The 20,669-nt window shown below is 45.8% G+C and overlaps 1 protein-coding gene across 2 annotated transcripts; it reads right to left on the reverse strand.

The window, feature by feature from the left end:
- Positions 1 to 7,919: 7,919 nt before the first annotated feature.
- DPM2 (dolichyl-phosphate mannosyltransferase subunit 2, regulatory) lies at positions 7,920 to 20,462 on the reverse strand. 2 transcript variants are annotated; one of them, XM_075322888.1, is made up of 4 exons: positions 20,289 to 20,462; positions 20,110 to 20,199; positions 9,294 to 9,396; positions 7,920 to 9,000 (listed from the first exon to the last, which is right to left on the reverse strand). In XM_075322888.1, exons 1-4 carry the CDS (start codon positions 20,289 to 20,291, stop codon positions 8,942 to 8,944), a joined length of 255 nt encoding a protein of 84 aa, XP_075179003.1. In that variant the 5' UTR covers positions 20,292 to 20,462; the 3' UTR covers positions 7,920 to 8,941. The 2 variants fall into 2 exon arrangements, with proteins under 2 accessions (XP_075179003.1, XP_075179002.1); XM_075322887.1 differs by lacking the exon at positions 20,289 to 20,462 and having other exon boundaries at positions 20,110 to 20,274.
- Positions 20,463 to 20,669: the final 207 nt, after the last annotated feature.

A 20,669-nucleotide genomic window follows, 5' to 3' on the forward strand; every position in this document is an offset into this window, starting at 1 on the left:
TAAGTGTGGCTCAGTAGTAAAGAGTGCAACTACTATACATTACTTTCAATCCAAGATTAAACTATCTACAGGATTCATTACTCCCATCATAAGTGTGGCTCAGTAGTTAAGAGTGCTACTACTATGCATTGCTTTCAATCCAAGATTGAACTATCAACAGGATTCATTACTCCCATTTCCAATGAGTGTGGCTCAGTGGTTAAGAGCACTGCTACGATGCATTGCTTTCAATCCAAGATGATACCTGCATGTATTTTGCATGATCTCTAAAGTTTCAGAACGATTTTATTTTTTTACCCAAGTGTGGGCGTCTTAATTGTAGTCCACGAGAAACTTCTAGAGGGTTTGATGCGCCAACATGTGACCAACAAAACGCCGATTGCTGCAAATCCTCTGCCCTAGTGTTATGTAGACAATCCCTTTTAAAGGGGGTGTTCCATTTCAGAAGTTTTTTTTCCTTATAAGCTCCATTAGTAATAACAAAAAAAAAAACAAACCATGCTTTATTCACCCTATCCAAGTCCAGCTCTTGAGTCTCCGCTGCTGCTCCCAGTGCCCGTTATGGTCTGCAGCGCTGATGTCACACTATCAACACTGCAGCCAATCAATGAGATCAGAAGGGTCATGTTGTCAGCGTCGTGATGTCAGCTCTGCAGACAATAACAGACATCAGGGAGCAGAGGTGGACCTGGGGAGGGTGAGTAAAGCACAGTGTTTTTTTCTTACCCCTAAAAGAATTTATCTACCCTCTCCAGGTCCAGCTCTCGAGTCTGCGCTGCTGCTCCCGGTGCCTGTTATGGTCTGCAGCTCTGACGTCACATCATCCGCAATCAATGAGATCAGAGGGTCGTGATGTCAGCGCTGGAGACAATAATAGACATCAGGGAGCAGAGGTGGACCTGGGGAGGGTGAGTAAGGCAAGGTGTTTTTTTCTTACTCTAGAGGTCCAGCTCTAGAGTCTGCGCTGCTGCTCGAAATTGTCTGCAGCGCTGAAGTCACATCATCAACACTGCAGCCAATCAATGAGGTCAGAGGGTCGTGATGTCAGTGCTGCAGGCAAAAACAGACATCGGGGAACAGAGGTGGACCTGGGGAGGGTGAGTAAAGCACAGTGTTTTTTCTTACTCTAGAGGTCCAGCTCTAGAGTCTGCACTGCTGCTCCCGATGCTCGAAATTGTCTGCAGCGCTGAAGTCACACCATCAACACTGCAGCCAATCAATGAGGTCAGAGGGTCGTGATGTCAGTGCTGCAGGCAAAAACAGACATCGGGGAACAGAGGTGGACCTGGGGAGGTTGAGTAAAGCTCAGTGTTTTTTTCTTACTCTAGAGGTCCAGCTCTTGAGTCTCCGCTGCTGCTCCCAGTGCCCGTTATGGTCTGCAGCGCTGATGTCACACTATCAACACTGCAGCCAATCAATGAGATCAGAAGGGTCATGTTGTCAGCGTCGTGATGTCAGCTCTGCAGACAATAACAGACATCAGGGAGCAGAGGTGGACCTGGGGAGGGTGAGTAAAGCACAGTGTTTTTTTCTTACCCCTAAAAGAATTTATCTACCCTCTCCAGGTCCAGCTCTCGAGTCTGCGCTGCTGCTCCCGGTGCCTGTTATGGTCTGCAGCTCTGACGTCACATCATCCGCAATCAATGAGATCAGAGGGTCGTGATGTCAGCGCTGGAGACAATAATAGACATCAGGGAGCAGAGGTGGACCTGGGGAGGGTGAGTAAGGCAAGGTGTTTTTTTCTTACTCTAGAGGTCCAGCTCTAGAGTCTGCGCTGCTGCTCGAAATTGTCTGCAGCGCTGAAGTCACATCATCAACACTGCAGCCAATCAATGAGGTCAGAGGGTCGTGATGTCAGTGCTGCAGGCAAAAACAGACATCGGGGAACAGAGGTGGACCTGGGGAGGGTGAGTAAAGCACAGTGTTTTTTCTTACTCTAGAGGTCCAGCTCTAGAGTCTGCGCTGCTGCTCCCGATGCTCGAAATTGTCTGCAGCGCTGAAGTCACACCATCAACACTGCAGCCAATCAATGAGGTCAGAGGGTCGTGATGTCAGTGCTGCAGGCAAAAACAGACATCGGGGAACAGAGGTGGACCTGGGGAGGGTGAGTAATGCACAGTGTTTTTTCTTACTCTAGAGGTCCAGCTCTAGAGTCTGCGCTGCTGCTCCCGATGCTCGAAATTGTCTGCAGCGCTGAAGTCACATCATCAACACTGCAGCCAATCAATGAGGTCAGAGGGTCGTGATGTCAGTGCTGCAGGCAAAAACAGACATCGGGGAACAGAGGTGGACCTGGGGAGGGGAAGTAAAGCCCAGTGGTTTATTTTACTAGTGAAAGCTTACAACTTTTCTGAAAGGGTACAACCCTTCCCTTTAATTGTTCCAAATATTAAAATTAGGGGTTTAATATGTGGCAATGGTCTAACAAGTATCATGTATGTAATTTGTAACACTTTATGCTTCCCCCAGAGACGGCTCATTGACGCTGGAGACCCCCGGGAGAGTCAGAATATGTTGGCACCCTATAAATAAATGCATAATGGGTAGTGTGCACGGCGCTGCGTAAATCAAGACTCCTATCTGCTGACAGTAAGACGCAGGCAGGTCCAGTAATGGTTCTTAAGTCACGGCTGCCTCCTCTGGGACCCAATAATCCTGTCTCTATTTACAGCAATCAGCGTGCAAATAGGTGCAGTGATTGTGCCCTGTAACAAGGGAGGCGCTCGGGGAGCAGGCGCTCAGATAATGGCGGTTATGAAGCACTGTACGCCACAGGGTTAACCCATTGTTCACTGCAGTATGATGCAACAGATGTCAGACCGAGCATCACTATAGACAACACCGGTCCACCACGTCATTGGAGCTCTCAAACCTGAGAACGGGAGCGTGACGAGTTATCAAAGGACCAAACATGAAATGGGCGTCTTACTGCATCAGGACCACTCTTAGCAGCAGGGGAGATCAGAGGAACAAGGGAGCAGCAGGAGAGAAGAAACAAGGGAACAGCAGAGGAAATCAGGAGAGAAGAAACAAGGGAACAGCAGAGGTGATAAGGAGAGAAGAAACAAGGGAGCAGCTGAGATCAGGGGACAAGAAACAAGGGAGCAGCGGAGATCAGGGGAGAAGAAACAAGGGAGCAACAGAGGAAATCAGGAGAGAAGAAACAAGGGAGCAGCAGAGGAGATCCGAACAGAAAGAAGGGAGCAGCAGAGAAGAACAGGGGAGCAGAAATAAGGCAGCAGAGGAGATCAGGAGAACAGAAACAAGCGAGAAGCAGAGAAGAAACAAGGGAGCAGAAACAAGCGAGCAGCAGAGAAGAAACAAAGGAGCAGCAGAGGAAATCAGGGGAGCAGAAACAACAGAGCAGCAGAGATCAGAACAGAAACAAGGGAGCAGCAGAGGAGATCAGGAGAACAGAAACAAGCGAGCAGCAGAGAAGAAACAAGGGAGCAGCAAAGGAGCTCAAGGGAGAAGAAACAAGGGAGCAGCAGAGGAGATCAGGGGAGAAGAAACAAGGGAGCAGAGGAGATCAGGAGAACAGAAACAAGCAAGCAGCAGAGAAGAAACAAAGGATCAGAAACAAGCGAGCAGCAGAGAAGAAACAAGGGAGCAGAAGAGATCAGGGGAGAAGAAACAAGAGCAGCAGAGGAGATCAGGGGAGCAGAAACAACGGAGCAGCAGAGATCAGAACAGAAACAAGAGAGCAGCAACTAGGGAGCAGCAGAAGAGATCAGGAGAACAGAAACAAGGGAGCAGGAGAGGAAATCAGAGGAGCCGAAACAACGGAGCAGCAGAGATCAGAACAGAAACAAGGGAGCAGCAACAAGGGAGCAGCAGAAGAGATCAGGAGAACAGAAACAAGGGAGCAGCAGAGGAGATCAGGTGAACAGAAACAAGGGAGCAGCAGGGGAGATCAGGTGAACAGAAACAAGGGAGCAGCAGGGGAGATCAGGGGAGAAGAAACAAGGAAGCAGAGGAGATCAGGAGAGCAGAAACAAGCGAGCAGCAGAGAACAAACAAGGGAGAAGAAGAGTAGATCAGGGGAGTAAAAACAAGGGAACAGCAGAGGAGCTCAGAAACAAGAACGATTCCCATTACTGAAGTACAGGAACTAGTAAAGGGAAAAATATATGGTGCTACTAGATTTTGGTCTAATATTTTACTTATGTGATTGGAGTTCACACAATACAAGGAAAACTGTCAATCACGAATGAGACCGCCCACTGGACTACTAAGCACAGGGATTTAAATTAATAATACACAAATTGCAATAAACCTTTTCCCATAAATCTATCTGTTCTGATTACCTGTAACAATAGGGATCAGAATAGTAAAAGTGTAATTCAGATACCAGATATGTGCTACGATGTATCATTTTGATTTTTGTGCACCTCACTAGCTTCAGTTTTATCCCCATCATTAAACACTATCAAAGGATAGAGTATACCTTGTCAATCAGTTGGGGGATCAATTACAGGGACCCCCTGATCCCAGGGCTCTAAAATGTCTACTAATCCTTTCCTTGTATAGGGGACTGCCGGAGTAAGAGTTTGGCACCCAGCAGTCCCCATCAAGAATGAAGGAGAGCGGTGCAAGTGCGGCCGAAGAATTTCTGAGATAGTTTTTTGGGAACTTTGGGCCCCCTGATCCATTAGTTATTACTTTTAGGGTTACACACACACACACACACACACACACACACACACACACACACACACACACGACAAGTGCAATTCTATTAAAAAAAAAGGGACCCATTTTATTTAATGAGGCAGTACAGTTCTGCGTTATTTTCTTAGGCTAGTTTCACACTTGCGTTGGACGGGATCCGTAGCATTGCGTTGTGTGACGCATGTAACGGATGCGTTGCATATAGTGGCACAACGCATGCTACAGATCGTACAAAATAACGCAATCCGTTGTAGTTTTTTTCCCTTGACTTTACACATCTGAGCATGCGCAGTTGTGTAAAGACAGCTGCGTTAACGGAATCCGTCAAATGACGCATTCTAACGGAATCCGCCACCATAGGCGTCCATTATAAAAACAACGGATTCCTGCAGGTTGCGTTTTTTTGACACTCCGCCAAGCGCAGAAAAACGTTACATGCTGCGTTCCATCCGCCCGACGCAGCGTCAAAATAACGACGCTGCGTCGTCCAGCGGATGCAACGCAGACACTTGCGTTACAGTGCGTCGTCCATACAAGTCTATGGAGAATACGCTGAACGCAAGTGTGAAACTAGCCTTAGCTGTATTCGGCATGAAAAAAAAAAACACAGAATGCTGAGATTTGACTCCGAAATCTGTACAATGCAAGAGAAAAAAATTAAAAAAAAATCAGATGACAAATGGACCATCGGATGTTTATGGATACATTACAGTTCTGTAAAATGGGACACTGTAAATGTTCCTGTAAAAGATTAATAGCTGCGGAGTAAAAAAAAAATCATCCACTGTTTTGGATGCGAATGGGACTGATTTTTTTTTAGATGTTCGAGTGACCCCAGGCTCCAATGAGAACCCTTTAAATGAATAGGGCCACTTCCAATTTCATCCAAATGGTAAGTAAAAATGTCATATTCCTCATCCTTTTTATGTACTCAGATATTAAAGGGGGTGTCCACTACTTTTACACTGATGGCCTATCCTTAGGATAGATCATCAATGTCTGTTAGGCCGGGGTTCGACATCCGGCACCACCACCGATCACCCGTTCTTGATACCGCCAGCAGACAGCCGGAAATGCTCAGTTCCAAAGCTGCTCCGTCTTCTGATACTGCACATCTACCTCCTATTGATTTGAATGGGAGGCGAATGTGCAGTACGCGGCCGCTATCAGGAGACAGAGCAGCTCCAGAACTGAGCAGCAGCTGCCTGCTGCCGCCGGCGGCACAGAGATCAGCTGGTCAGGGGTTCGGGGTGTCGGACCCCCGCCTATCAGACATTGATGACCTATCCTAAGAATAGGCCATCAATGTAAAATTAGTAGACAACCCCTTTAAAACTCTCTGCTACTTCATTATTAAACAGTTGAAAGGAGCTAGGCTGTAATACTGGACTAAAAAGCAGACAAGGAAAAGGACAGAAAGATTTAGTCACCTGATTAGTGGATCCCATGAATAGCCATTGGATACGATAGCCCCTTTAAATAGAGACACTTTACCTGCACTGATACACTGTCACAAACTATCTGCACAGAAGTTACACACACACACACACACACACACACTACAGACCACAATTTTGGACACACCTTCTCATTCAAAGAGTTTTCTTTATTTTTATGACTCTGAAAATTGTAGATTCACATTGAAGGAATCAAAACTATGAATTAGCACATGTAGAATGAAATACTTAACAAAAAAGTGTGAAACTGATAATCTGTCTTCTATTCTAGGTTCTTCAAAGTAGCCACCTTTTGCTTTGATGACTGCTTTGCACACTCTTGGCATTCTCTTGATGAGCTTCAGGAGGTAGTCACCGGAAATGGTTTTCCAACAGTCTTGAAGGAGTTCCCAGAGATGCTTAGCACTTGTTGGCCCTTTTGCCTTCACTCTGCGGTCCAGCTCACCCCAAACCATCTCGATTGGGTTCAGGTCTGGTGACTGTGGAGGCCAGGTCATCTGGCGTAGCACCCCATCACTCTCCTTCTTAGTCAAATAGCCCTTACACAGCCTGGAGGTGTGTTTGGGGTCATTGTCCTGTTGTAAAATAAATGATGGTCCAACTAAACGCAAACCGGATGGAATAGCACGCCGCTGCAAGATGCTGTGGTAGCCATGCTGGTTCAGTATGCCTTCAATTTTGAATAAATCCCCATCAGTGTCACCAGCAAAGCCCCCCCACACCATCACACCTCCTCCTCCATGCTTCATGGTGGGAACCAGGCATGTAGAGTCCATCCGTTCACCTTTTCTGAGTTGCACAAAAACACGGTGGTTGGATCCAAAGATCTCAAATTTAGACTCATCAGACCAAAGCACAGATTTCCACTGGTCTAATGTCCATTCGTTGTGTTCTTTAGCCCAAACAAGTCTCTTCTGATTGTTGCCTGTCCTTAGCAGTGGTTTCCTAGCAGCTATTTTACCATGAAGGCTGCTGCACAAAGTCTCCTCTTAACAGTTGTTCTAGAGATGTGTCTGCTGCTAGAACTCTGTGTGGCATTGACCTGGTCTCTAATCTGAGCTGCTGTTAACCTGCGATTTCTGAGGCTGGTGACTCGGATAAACTTATCCTCCGCAGCAGAGGTGACTCTTGGTCTTCCTTTCCTTGGGCGGTCTTCATGTGAACCAGTTTCTTTGTAGCGTTTGTTTTTGCCACTGCACTTGGGGACACTTTCAAAGTTTTCCCAATTTTTCGGACTGACTGACCTTCATTTCTTAAAGTAATGATGGCCACTCATTTTTCTTTACTTAGCTGCTTTTTTCTTGCCATAATACAAATTCTAACAGTCTATTCAGTAGGACTATCAGCTGTGTATCCACCAGACTTCTGCTCAACACAACTGATGGTCCCAACCCCATTTATAAGGCAAGAAAATCCACTTATTAAACCTGACAGGGCACACCTGTGAAGTGAAAACCATTTCCGGTGACTACTTCTTGAAGCTCATCAAGAGAATGCCAAGAGTGTGCAAAGCAGTAATCAAAGCAAAAGGTGGCTACTTTGCAGAACCTAGAATATAACACATATTTTCAGTTGTTTCACACTTTTTTGTTAAGTATTTCATTCCACATGTGATAATTCATAGTTTTGATGCCTTCAATGTGAATCTACAATTTTCAGAGTCCTGAAAATAAAGAAAACTCTTTGAATGAGAAGGTGTGTCCAAACTGTTGGTCTGTACTGTATATATTGCACACAGACACCGTATTATATATACATAATATCACAAAGAAAATTAACAAGGAGCTGTAATACAGTATAAAAAGTTTTTATTAACAAACGCATTAAGTTACATTTCCCTTCTAGCTCTTTTGGTGGTCTGCACATGGGATGGGGGGGCTACAACAACTTATATCATAGGTGGATGTTATTTATCTTAGGTTCCTCCAGTAATATCAGGTTATCACCTATCCACAGGACAACTGTTAGATCAGGGGGGCTCCCGCCAGTCCTTATTGAAATGGGGCAGCCGTCATGTATTAAGGGCCAGAAAAAATGAATAAATCCGAGCTCGGCCATGTCCGTCACTCTCATGAATTGCCATAGAGAGTCAAGTGTCCGCAGTTTCAATGCAACGCTGGTCACACATGTGCGCACTGACGCTACTTTTGTCATCTATGCGACTGACGGAGACAGATGAGTGCAGCTCTCCATTATCCCATAGAAGGCGCTCAGTTCTAATAGTGGCTCCCACACCATTATTCTGGTGATTAACGAGGGTCTCTATGGTCAGACCATCACTGATATACAGTTATATGGAAAGGTAATACCTTATTATACCCAGAATACCCCTTTAATGCATCAGTGACAATTATGTGATTAATATATTCGGCTCAGTGCTGCAGACGTTGTCCTTTTTCATGTTGTAAATGCATTTTAAACCAATATTCCTATAAACTTAAAATATATTCATGTCCAGTAACCGTATACAGACATATATCGGGGGCCACCACCATCACACATTCATGTTTTGGGGTTACAGATGAGAATTGCACCAGGGTCTTTAATTATAGAAAACCTATATATGTAATCCTGTGATCACTCAGTGCAGCCACCAGGTGGCAGTGTTTAACCACCGCATTGTACGCAGGAGGAGTATTACTAAGTGCAGAAGTCCGGGATATAGCTGTATACAATCCCTGTATATGCCGTCACATCAGCACAGAGAGGTGCGAGCCCTTATGATGGATGACATCCGTTGCTCTTGGGAATGTTGGTGAGAGTTTCATTCAATCAGTCACATATTAAAGGGTCCAGTAGCTCGGAGAGGATCTTCACTGTGACTTCTTTTTCGGACTCCGACTTTTCCACATCACGTACGTCACAAAGACACCTGATGGAAGGGAAACAGGATCACTGGTTGTATATAGAGCAATATTCCTATACACTAGTATATGGTAAAAGGAAAAGCATGATTGGGATTTAAAGGGTTAATCCCAAAATGGTACATTACGCCCCCTTATCCAAGAGCACAACTGCTGGAGAAAGAAGAGTCAAGCGCGCTGTTATTTCCAGCAGTCCCATGGCAAACTATGTATCAGATGGGGATACCCCTTTAATGGCAGCAGTGGTTAGGCAATTCTGGGAGTTGTAGTTGTAGCTGCTCCGATGCGGCACATGACTTACCCATGAGGAGAAGCAGGATGAGCCCGGCCAACAGGGGCAGCAGCACCGCGTACTCACGAGGGAGGAAGAAGGAATGGATCACATGATCGCTGCCTATAAATGGCTGCAAAGAAAGAAAAAGAGGCAGAATTACTATCAACATCACCCTAAAGGTGTCAATATACAGGATATGCTGGGCATTTTAGTTCTGCAACAGCTGGAGGTTGGAGAACACAGATACAATGTGTATGGGGGTGTTGGGATTGGACATGTTGGATGTAGACATGCCCGATCATTTGTTCCCAGAGGCATCAGCTTACTTCCCTCTCCCCATTGACGTATATAGCAGAGCATAGCTTTGTGGTCATATGTTGGTGAAATCTCATCCACACGCCCAGGACCGTACATATTCCAGGACATACGGCACTGCCCGTCCTTAGAATCAGGGCAGCGATTATTTCTCAAAAACTAAAAACGCAGCAGGTTGGCAGCAAAAGCAAAATGATGCCGCCATCATCATTACCAATAAGCGTCCATGCTGTCCTCTGCTCACAACGGGCCCCTTGTTCTGTCAGCAGGTAGAACCGTTCATAACAGGGATGAGCAGAACCTGTACATGTAGGATGCCGCTCCCTATCCATACTGAGACATTATTTGTGGGGGGTTGGGTTTTCTCCCCTTCTTCCAAAAGCCAGAATTATTTTTTCCCCCCCTCAACCCCATTCATTTCACCATGTACTGAAAAAATGGGCAGAAATCACAAGACGGGCAGAAATCACAAGACGGGCAAAATATTGAAAGAAGGAAAAAAAAAAAAAATATATATAATTTTGTTTAGTTTTTTTTTATTATTTTTTTTTCACTATTGATTTTGCACTAAGAGTGACCCAGAAACATGATATTCCAGGTCAGTGCCAGAACAACGATGAACTTGTATAAGTTTTTCAAATACATTTTAGTGGTTAAACGTGAAGGAAAAAAAAGAGACCTCTCCAGTAAATAAAAAATTATTTTTTTTACTATTTAATGAATTTATAAAACATTTATATATATATATATATATATATATATATATATATAATATGGAAGTATAAAAAAAAATTCTTTATATACAAAAGAATTGTTTTATATATATGTATATATAAATAAATATATATATCTATATATATACATATATATTATATAGAAGTATAAAAAATAAAGTATACAAAATAAATTCTTTATATACAAAAGAATTGTTTTATATATATTATATAGAAGTATAAAAAATAAAGTATAAAAAATAAATTCTTTATATACAAAAGAATTGTTATATTTGTATTTAGCCATAAAATAAATAAATAATTAAAAAAAAAAAAACGACGTGAGGTCCCCCCATCTTTTGTAGCCAGCTAGGGTAAAGCAGACGGCTGCAGCCTGCAAACCACAGCTGGCAGCTACACCTTGGCTGGTAATCCAAAACAGAGGGCACCCCACACTGTTATTTTACATTAAATAAATAATTTAAAACAAAAAACGTGGGGTCCCCCCCCAAATTGCATCACCAGCCGAGGTAAAGCAGACAGCTGTGGTCTGGTATTCTCAGACTAGGGAGGTCCACTGTTATTGGACACTCCCCAGCCTAAAAATAGCAGGCCGCAGCCGCCCCAGAAGTGGCGCATCCATTAGACGTGCCAATCCTGGCGCTTCGCCCCAACTCATCCCGTTGCCCTGGTGCGTTGGCAAATGAGGTAATATATGGGGTTGATGCCAGATGTGTAATGTCACCTGGCATCAAGCCCTGGGGTTAGTGATGTCACGCGTCTATCAGATACCTGACATCACCAACCCAGTCAGTAAGAAATAAAAAATAGACAACAAAAAAAGTTTTATTTGAAAAAACACTCCCCAAAACATTCCCTCTCTCACCAATTTATTGAAAAGAACACGTCCGGCGTAATCCAATAAGGGGGGGGGGTCCCACGGCGATCCATATCATAGACGCTGTCCCAGTCAATGAAGAACAGAATGTTCCCCATTGGCTGGAAGAGCAATGCAGTGACCTGAGCTAACATCAATAGGTCAGCCCAGCTCACTGCATAGCGCTGCTGTCAGGAGGTTAGATGAGATCATTACATGCTGTGATTATCTCCTGTACTGCTGACGTCAGCGCTGTCACTGACTTCTATGCCTGCCGCGTTGTCAGAAGTATTGCGAGAGCCTGTGACGTCACCGCCAGTGACAGTCTCGGGCCGCTCGCGAGACGGGCATAGACAGCAGTGACCGCGGTAACGTCAGGAGGCAGGAGATCGTCACAGCAAGTAATGATCTCACCTCCTGACAGCAGCGATCGTCATCCCCGCTGCTGCCAGCACTGCAGGGTGTCAGTGTCTGCCTGCGCTACCGCGTGACAAGCTGCTGACACTGCGGGCAGACACTGACACCCTGCAGTGCAGGCAGCGGCGGGGCTGGAGTGGGACACAGACTGCACGGGCACCTGGAGGTCGCACGGAAGTGCTTCTGTGCGGCGTCCAGGGAGTGTGACGTGTGTTTACTCTGCTCCGCTTCCTCTTCCTGGCATAATGACATCGCTTCCTGCAAAACCGCAGGCAGCAATGAGCATTACCGCAGGTAAATCGCGGCTATACCGGGAGTATACCGCACATCATTTGCTACCTGCGGTATACCCCCGGAATTTCGCGATTACATTACAGTGAATGGAGTGAAATACCGGGGGTATTCTGCAGGTACCTGCGGAAAATAATGGACATGCTCATTTTCTCAAGAAAGTTTCTGAAGAAATTCTTCTCAAGAAAATTTCTCAAGAAAAATCCGCAGCGTGCGCACAGATATTTTTTTTTTCACATAGGATTTGCTGGGAAATGTCTGCACAAAGATTGCAGACATTTCTCAAGAAATTTCCGCGGCAAATCCGCGGGTAAATCCGCGGGCAAAACGCACTAGTGCGCACAGGGCCTTAGGCTGCTTTCACACATCCGGTTTTAGCAGTGCGGCTAAATCCGACACTAAGGCCCTGTGCGCGCACTGCGGTTTTACCCGCGGATTTACCCGCGGTTTTGCTGCGGAAATTTCTTGAGAAATGTTTGTAATCTTCCTGCAGACATTTCCCAGCAAAACCTATGGGGAAAAAAAATATCTGTGCGCACACTGCGTTTTTTTCTCAAGAAAATTCTTTGAGCAGAATTTCTTGAGAAAATTTCTTGAGAAAATGTGCATGTCACTTCTTTTCCGCAGGTAGCTGCGGAATACCCCCGATATTTCACTCCATTCACTGTAATGTAATCGCGAAATACGGGTATACCACAGGCAGCAAATGATGTGCGGTATACCCCCGGTATAGCCGCGATTTACCTGCGGTAATGCTCATCGCTGCCTGCGGTTTCGCAGGTAGTGATGTCATTATGCCAGGAAGAGGAAGCGGAGCAGAGTAAACACAGACGTCACACTCCCTGGACACCGCACAGAAGCACTTCCGTGTGACCTCCAGGTGCCCGTGCAGTCTGTGTCCCGCTCCGGCCCCGCAGGTGCCAGCACAGCAGTATCAGTGTCTGCCCGCAGTATCAGCAGCTTGTCACCCTGCAGTGCAGGCAGACACTGACACACAGCAGTGCGTGCAGCCGCGGGGATGACGGGCGCTGCTGTCAGGAGGTGAGATGAGATCATTACCTGCTGTGACGATCTCCTGCCTTCTGACGTCACCGCTGTCACTGCCGTCTATGCCCGTCTCGCGGGTGCCCCGAGACTGTCACTAGCGGTGACGTCACAGGCTCTCGCGATACTGCTGAGAACGCGGCGGGCATAGAAGGCAGTGACCTCGCTGATGGCAGGAGATGATCACAGCAGGTAATGATCTCATCTAACCTCCTGATGGCATCGCTCTGCATCCCCTGCAGTGACCTGGGCTGACCTATTGATGTTAGCTCAGGTCACTGCATTGCTCTCCCAGCCAATGGGGAACATTCTGTTCTTCATTGACTGGGACAGTGACTATGGTATGGATCGGCATGTGACCCCCTTATTGGATTACGCCGGACCAGGATTTGATTGCTCTTTTCAATAAATTGGTGAAAGAGGGAATGTTTTTTTTCAAATAAATTTTTTTTGTTGTCTATTTTTATTTCTTACTGACTGGGTTGGTGATGTCGGGTATCTGATAAGACGCGTTACATCACTAACCCCAGGGCCTGATGCCAGGTGACATTACACATCTGGCATCAACCCCATATATTAACTCATTTGCCACCGCACCAGGGCAACGGGATGAATTGGGGCGAAGCGCCAAAATTGGCACGTCTAATGGATGCGCCACTTCTGGGGCGGCCAATAACAGTGGACCTCCCTAGTCTGAGAATATCAGACCACAGCTGTCCGCTTTACCTTGGCTGGTGATCCAATTTGGGGGGGACCCCACGTTTTTTATTTTAAATTATTTATTTAACCTCATAACGACGGCCGTACGACTTAAAGCGGCGGCAAAACAGGGTACTTATTCTGTTCCGCCGCTTTAAAGCGGCGGCCCGAAAAAACCCTGTAGCGCCCCCCAGCGACCGAAAATCTCGGGGGTTTCAGCTACCGGGGGTAGCTGAGACCCCCCAGATTATGAATCGGGGTGTTTTTTTTGGACCCCGATCATGTGATCGGCGGTATACACTGTATACCGACGAACACATGAAAAAAAAAGAAATGGCCGGTAAAACTGATTTCTTTTTCATCTGACATGATCAAACATGTCAGATGATAAAGAAATCTAAACCCCTAGTGCCCCCAAAGCCCCCGGTACCGGAGAGTCCCCCCACCCCCACCCCTACCCCCACCGGACATCCAAAATGGCGCCGAAGCGCACAGAAAACTGCAGCCGCCGTCGGCTCTGCAGTCATTTCCCTCCGATCTGAAATGATCAAACATTTCAGATCGGAGGGAAATGTCCTCCCCCTGACCCCTCCTCCGGTACACCGGAGATCTCTGGTCCCCGGAGCCCCCTCCGGTCTCCAGAGCCGCCTCCCCCCTCCCCCCTCCGTAGCGTGGAAGATGGCGGCGCCGCGCGGCCGCATTCATTCTGCTCTTTCTGCCGCATGTGACACGTCACATGCGACAGAAAGGTGTCCCCAGGTCCCGCTAGGTCACCCCCCGTCACCCCCCCCCCCCAGCCCCCGGTCATACGTTACCTGTCTGCTGGTGCTCCGGGCCCGCGATCGCCGCCTCCTTCTTCTTCTTCTTCTTCAATGCTGGCGGCGCATGCGCAGACAGCGGCTGTCAGCTGGATCCCTGCAAGCAGGGACCCTGACGTCGCTGCTGCACAGGCTCCACTGTGGACCGGGGGAGGGTGAGTGCGGTAATCTGCAGTCACACTCCTCACATGGAGAGACTGCTGTTCCAGAAAATGGGGGGTACGTTCTGTGAGCGTGCCCCTCATATTCTGGAATGAGGTTACTGCAGGTCACTCTGCCCTAGGTTGGACCGGGGCAGTGTGAGTGCAGTATTCTCAGATTACTGCACCCACACTGCTCATGGAGAGCTTGCTCTTCCAGAAAATGGGGGATACGTTCCCTGAACGTGCCCCCCATATTCTAGAAGGTCCAGAGTCGCCGAGGGACCTCCAAAATGGATTACAGCGACCGGAATTTCTTTATTTTCAATAAATTGGTAAAAGAGGAATGTTTCGGGGAGTTTTTTTTTCAAATAAATTTTTTTTTTGTCTTTTTTTTTCTATTACTTGACTGGGTTAGTAATGTCGGGTATCTGTTCAGATGCCGTGACATCACTAACCCCAGGGCTTGATGCCAGGTGACATTACAGCTGGTATCAACCCCATATATTACCCCGTCTGCCACCGCACCAGGGCGCGGGATGAGCTGGGGCGAAGCGCCAGGATTGGCGCATCTAATGGATGCGCCACTTCTGGGGCGGCTGCGGCCTGCTATTTTTAGGCTGGGAAGAGTCCAATAACCATGGCTCTTCCCACCCTGAGAATACCAGACCCCAGCTGTCCGCTTCACCTTGGCTGGTGATCAAATTTGGGGGGACCCCACGTTTTTTTTTTTTTTAAAAAAACGCCTGGGGAGGCCTCCAAATTGATCACCAGCCAAGGTGAAGCTGTCAGCTGTGGTTTGCAGGCTACAGCTGTCTGCTTTACCCTAGCTGGCTATCAAAAATAGGGGGGACCCCACGTCGTTTATTTTAATTATTAATTTTTTGGGGGGCTAAATACAAGGCTAGGCACCCTTTACTGCAACATGAAAGGCACTAAAGGGCGCCAGCTTAGAATATGCAGGGGGTGGGACGTTATATATGTTTGACATCTATCCATTCATCCATTGTAGCATTTTAGGCTGTGCGCCCACAATCGGGATTTGCAGCGTTTTGGGCGCAGAGTGTTTTCCCTGCGTCCATAGCGCTGCATTGTGCAGTAGAAGCACAGTGGAAGGATTTTTAGAAATCCCGTACCCAATGTGCTTCTTTTCTCCGCAGCAAACACTGACCTGTGGCGCAGCTTCCTGAGCCTCAGCATGTCAATTTATGCTGCGGAGACAAGAGTGTTCTCTGCAGGTAGCATAGAGCTCCACAGCGGCCTGAACCCAAATCCTGGGCATGGGCAGCTGCGTTCTCCCGTGGACAACACTCACATCTCTGCAGGAGGCTGACACTGTGTACTAGATGCCGTGTCGCTGGATCATGGCCACAGAGCCTAACAGTGAGACATTTGTTGCTACAGCAACATTTTTGTGAAGTACCTGTGGATTCAAAATGCTTACTATACTCCTGAATAAAATCCAGTTTCCAAAATGGGGTCACTTGTGGGGGGTTTCTGCTGTATAGGTACCCAAGGGGCCCTGCAAATGTGACATGGTGCCCGCAATTTATTTTAACTTTTCCAGAATTCAAATGGTGCTCCCTCCATTCCAAGCCCTCCCATTTATCCAAACAGAGGTTTTTGGCCCCATGTGGGGTATCCCTGTGCTCATAAGACATTGGATAACAACCTGTGGGGTCCACGGTTTGTTGTTGTCTCTTGAAAAAGTGAGAAATTTGATGCTAAAGCAACATTTTTGTGAAAAAAATGAAAATTTTCAATATGGCAACCTAAGCTTATCAAATTCTGTGAAGTACTCGTGGATTCAAACTGCTCAATATACACCTAGATAAAAGCCTTGAGGTGTCTTGTTTCCAGAATGGAGTCACTTGTGGGGGACGGCCACTGTTTAGGCACCTCAGGGGCTCTCCAAATGCAACCTGGCGTCCGCTATTGATTCCAGCCAATTTTGCAGTCAAATGGCACTCCTTCCCTTCCGAGCCCTGCCATGCGCCCAAACAGTTGATTTCCACCACATATAAGGTATCGCCAAACTCAGGAGAAATTTCACAATAAATGTTATGCTGAATTTTTTCCTTTTACTCTTGTAAAAAAAAAAGCTACCTGGTTGAAATAACAATTTTGTGGTAAAATTTTATTTTTTTTTTTTCATGGCTCAACGTTATAAACTTCTGTGAAGCACCTGGGGGTTCAGGGTACTCACCAAACATCTAGATAAATTCCTTGAGGGGCCTAGTTTCCAAAATGGGGTCACTTGTGCGGGGTTTCTGCTGTTTAGGTACCATAGGGGACCTCCAAATGCGACATGGTGCCTGCAATCTTTTTCAGCCAAATTTCCTTTCCAAAATTCAAATATTGCTCCTTTCGTTCCAAGCCCTCCCATTTGTCCAAACAAAGGTTTCAGACCACAAGTGAGGTATCGCCGCGCTCATAAAAAAGTGGTTAACAAACCTTGAGGTCAAATTTTTGGAATTACTTCTTGAAAAAGTGAGAAAATTGATGCTAAAGCAACATTTTTGAGAAAATTATTAAAATTTTCAATATGACAACGTAACGTTAACAAAATCTGTGAAGTACCTGTGGATCTAAAATGCTCACTATACCCCTAGATAGAAGCCTTGAGGGGTCTAGTTTCCAAAATGGTGTCACTTGTGAGGGGTTTCTTCTATTTAGGTACCTTAGCGGACCTGTAAATGCAACATGGTGCCCGCAATCTATTTCAGCCAAATTTGCTTTCCAAAATTCAAATATTGCTCCTTCTGTTCCGAGCTCTCCCATTTGTCCAAACAGAGGTTTCTGACCACATGTGGGGTATCAGCGCGCTCATAAGAAAGTGGGGAACAAGTTTTGGGGTCCATTTTGTTGTGTTATTTCTTCTAAAAGTGAATAAATTTGGGTTAGAGCAACATTTTTAGGTAAAATTTAATTTTTGCTTTTTTTCATTCCACATTGCTTTTGTTCATGTGAAGCACCTGAAGGGTTAATAAACTTCTTGAATGTGGTTTTGAGTACTTTGGGGGGTGCAGTTTTTAGAATGGTGTCACTTTTGGGTATTTTCTGTCATCTAGGCCTATTGAAGTCACTTCAAATGTGATGTGGTCCCTAAAAAAATGGTTTTGTAAATTTTGATGTAAAAATGAGAAATTGCTGATAAACTTTGAACCCCTCTAACTTCCTAACAAAAAAAAATTTTGTTTCCAAAATTGTGCTGATGTAAAGTAGACAAGTGGGAAATGTTATTTATTAACTATTTTGTGTCACAGAAATCTCTGGTTTAACGGTATAAAAATTCAAAAGTTGAAAATTGCTAAATTTTCAAAATTTTTGCCAATATTCAATTTTTTTCATAAATAAACGCAAAAAATATTGTCCTAAATTTGGTACTAACATGAAGTCCAATATGTGACGAAAAAACAATCTCAGAATCACCGGGATCCGTTGAAGCGTTCCAGAGTTATAACCTCATGAAGTGACACTGGTCAGAATTGCAAAATTTGGTCTGGTCATTAAGGTGAAAATTAGCTCCGTCACTAAAGGGTTAATGTAAAATAACAGCGTGGGGGGCCCTCAGTTTTGGATTATCAGCCAAGGTGAAGCTGTCAGCTGTGGTTTGCAGGCTGCAGCCGTCTGCTTTACCCTAGCTGGCTACAAAAGATGGGGGGAAACCACGTCATTTTTAATTATTTATTTATTTTTTGGCTAAATACAAGGCTAGGCACCCTTTAGTGCCACATGAAAGTCACTAAAGGGTGCCAGCTTAGAATATGCAGGGGGGGGGGGAACATTATATAGGTCTATCTATCTATCTATCTAGCCATCTTTCCCTCTATCCATTATCTGTCTATCTATCGAATAATCTATCTATTATCTATATTATTTATTGCAGTTCAGCATAAAAAAAACGCAGGGACCAACCTGCGGCAAAACCGCGGCAAAATTGCGGCAAAAACGCATGCGTTTTTCCCGCGGTTTTGGTGCGGTTTTTTACCGCAGGTGCGGTAATCTTCAACTCCCAGAAGTTTCTCAAGAAATTTTCTTGAGAAAAATCACTTTTCTAGTGCGCACATAGCCTAAAACCTATGCAACGGATGCGGCGAAAAAACCGCATCCTTTGCATACGTTTTTCCATGCGGCCCGTCCGTTTTTTGCCAGTTGCAGCACGCTACTGAGCATGCGCAGTGCAAAAAAACGCATGCGGCGGCCAGATGCGTTTTTTGACGCATCGCGCCACATCCGGCATGCATTGGAAAAAAGCGCCGCATCAGCCGGATGCGGCGCGATTTTTTTTGCTGGACAAAAAACCGTGCCAGGCAACGTTCCATCCGCCCACCGCATGGACTAAATATGCCGCATCCGGCAAAAACTGGACCGAACGCAAGGCCATGCGGCACAATCTGGCACTAATGAAAGTCTATGCGGAAAAAACGCAACCGGTGGCAAAAAAAAATGGTTGCGTTTTTTCTGTAAAGTACCGGATTGTGCCGCACAGCAAAAACCGGAGGTGTGAAAGCAGCCTTAGCTTTATTTTCCTATTGCTTCCGTGTGAGGGATCGTTTAGGCCGCTTTCACACATCCGGTTTTTCCTGTGCGGCACAATCCGGCGCTTTCCAGAAAAAACGCAACCGGGTTTTTTTGCCGCCGGTTGCGGGTTTTTTTTGCATAGACTTACATTAGTGCCGTATTGTGCCGCATGGGCTTGCGTTCCGTCCGTTTTTTGCCGCATGCGGCAGATTTAGCCAATGCGGCTGCCGGATGGAACGTTGCCTGGCATGTTTTTTTTGTCCGGCAAAAAAAAAAAAACGCATCGCGCCTCATCCGGCCGATGCGGCGTGATTTGCAATGCATGCCTATGGACGCCGCATGCGGTTTTTCCCACTGCGCATGCTCAGTAGCGTGCCGCATGTCAAAAACTTATGCAAAGGATGCGGTTTTGGTGCAGATAGGACATTTTGATCACTTTTAAGAGCATTTTTGATTGGAGATGCAGGAACTCTTCCTGAGATCTAATTTTGCATGTAATGGGTTAAATAAATCTAGATTTTGACAGATCGGACCTGATGATACCAGTTTATTATTATTCTTTAATATTTTCTTATTTTTTAATTGGAAAAAAAAAGTGACAATATAAAAACTTTTTTTGTTTTTATTTTTTAGTTGCCTCTCTGGACTATAATCCCTGGAAATCTGTCAGCTTAAAGGGGATGAATATTTACAGGCGGATTTAATGACAGTGAAGCCTATCGGGGCTGATGCAGAATCTCGGTGTGCTGGGACGTGTAGTGCACCGACATCTGGCTATACATAGGCTGCCTGAGCTTGATTATTCATCTGTAGCCTGACAGGGCATGCTGAGACTTGTAGTACGTGCCCAGGCAGGTAGTCACTGGTAAACCACCAAAGCATGCTGGGAGTTGTAGTGTTCACTGTCTGAGCATGCTCATATTGCCTTAGACTTGCTGAGACCTGCTGGGACTTGTAGCTCTACAGACACCAAGGCTTTTTTTTTTTTGTTTAACCATTACCTACCAGGCAGATGACCCACACTGTGTAATACAGGAACAGCACAGAGCTAAACGCCACCAGCCCAGCCCCGGCCAACCGGTCAATGCCTGTCGCCTGCAACAAAACACACACAATGACCGAGCACCGGAGAATCACACACGCACCGTATTCCATCCCTCCCCGCTCTATAATCTCCAACTCACCATGCTGCGACGTCACTCAGCCACCGTACTTCCGGATTAAAGAAGTAGCCAATCAAAAAGACGCGTTGCGCGCAAAGCATCTCGGGAGTCGTAGTTCTCGTCATCCGCGCGTCACGGGCGCCAAGATTTCATTTGGAACAGACCAAAATGAAAAGGGGTGGGATTAATGTTTGTATTCATAAAATTATAAAAACCAGGAGGCGCCATAATTATTATTATTTTTTTTACAAATTTAGTCTCATATTTATTATAACTTTAGCGATAAAATTCGATGTTTTAAGTTATATATTGATTATATGTGACATGAAATAGACGCCCCGCCCCTAATTTCCTTGTTTTTGTTTGTTTTTATTTTATTTTTTTTTGCTGTTCACACTGAGC

The sequence above is a fragment of the Anomaloglossus baeobatrachus genome, chromosome 9 (assembly GCF_048569485.1).
Source record: "Anomaloglossus baeobatrachus isolate aAnoBae1 chromosome 9, aAnoBae1.hap1, whole genome shotgun sequence".
NCBI classification, from domain to species: domain Eukaryota; kingdom Metazoa; phylum Chordata; class Amphibia; order Anura; family Aromobatidae; genus Anomaloglossus; species Anomaloglossus baeobatrachus.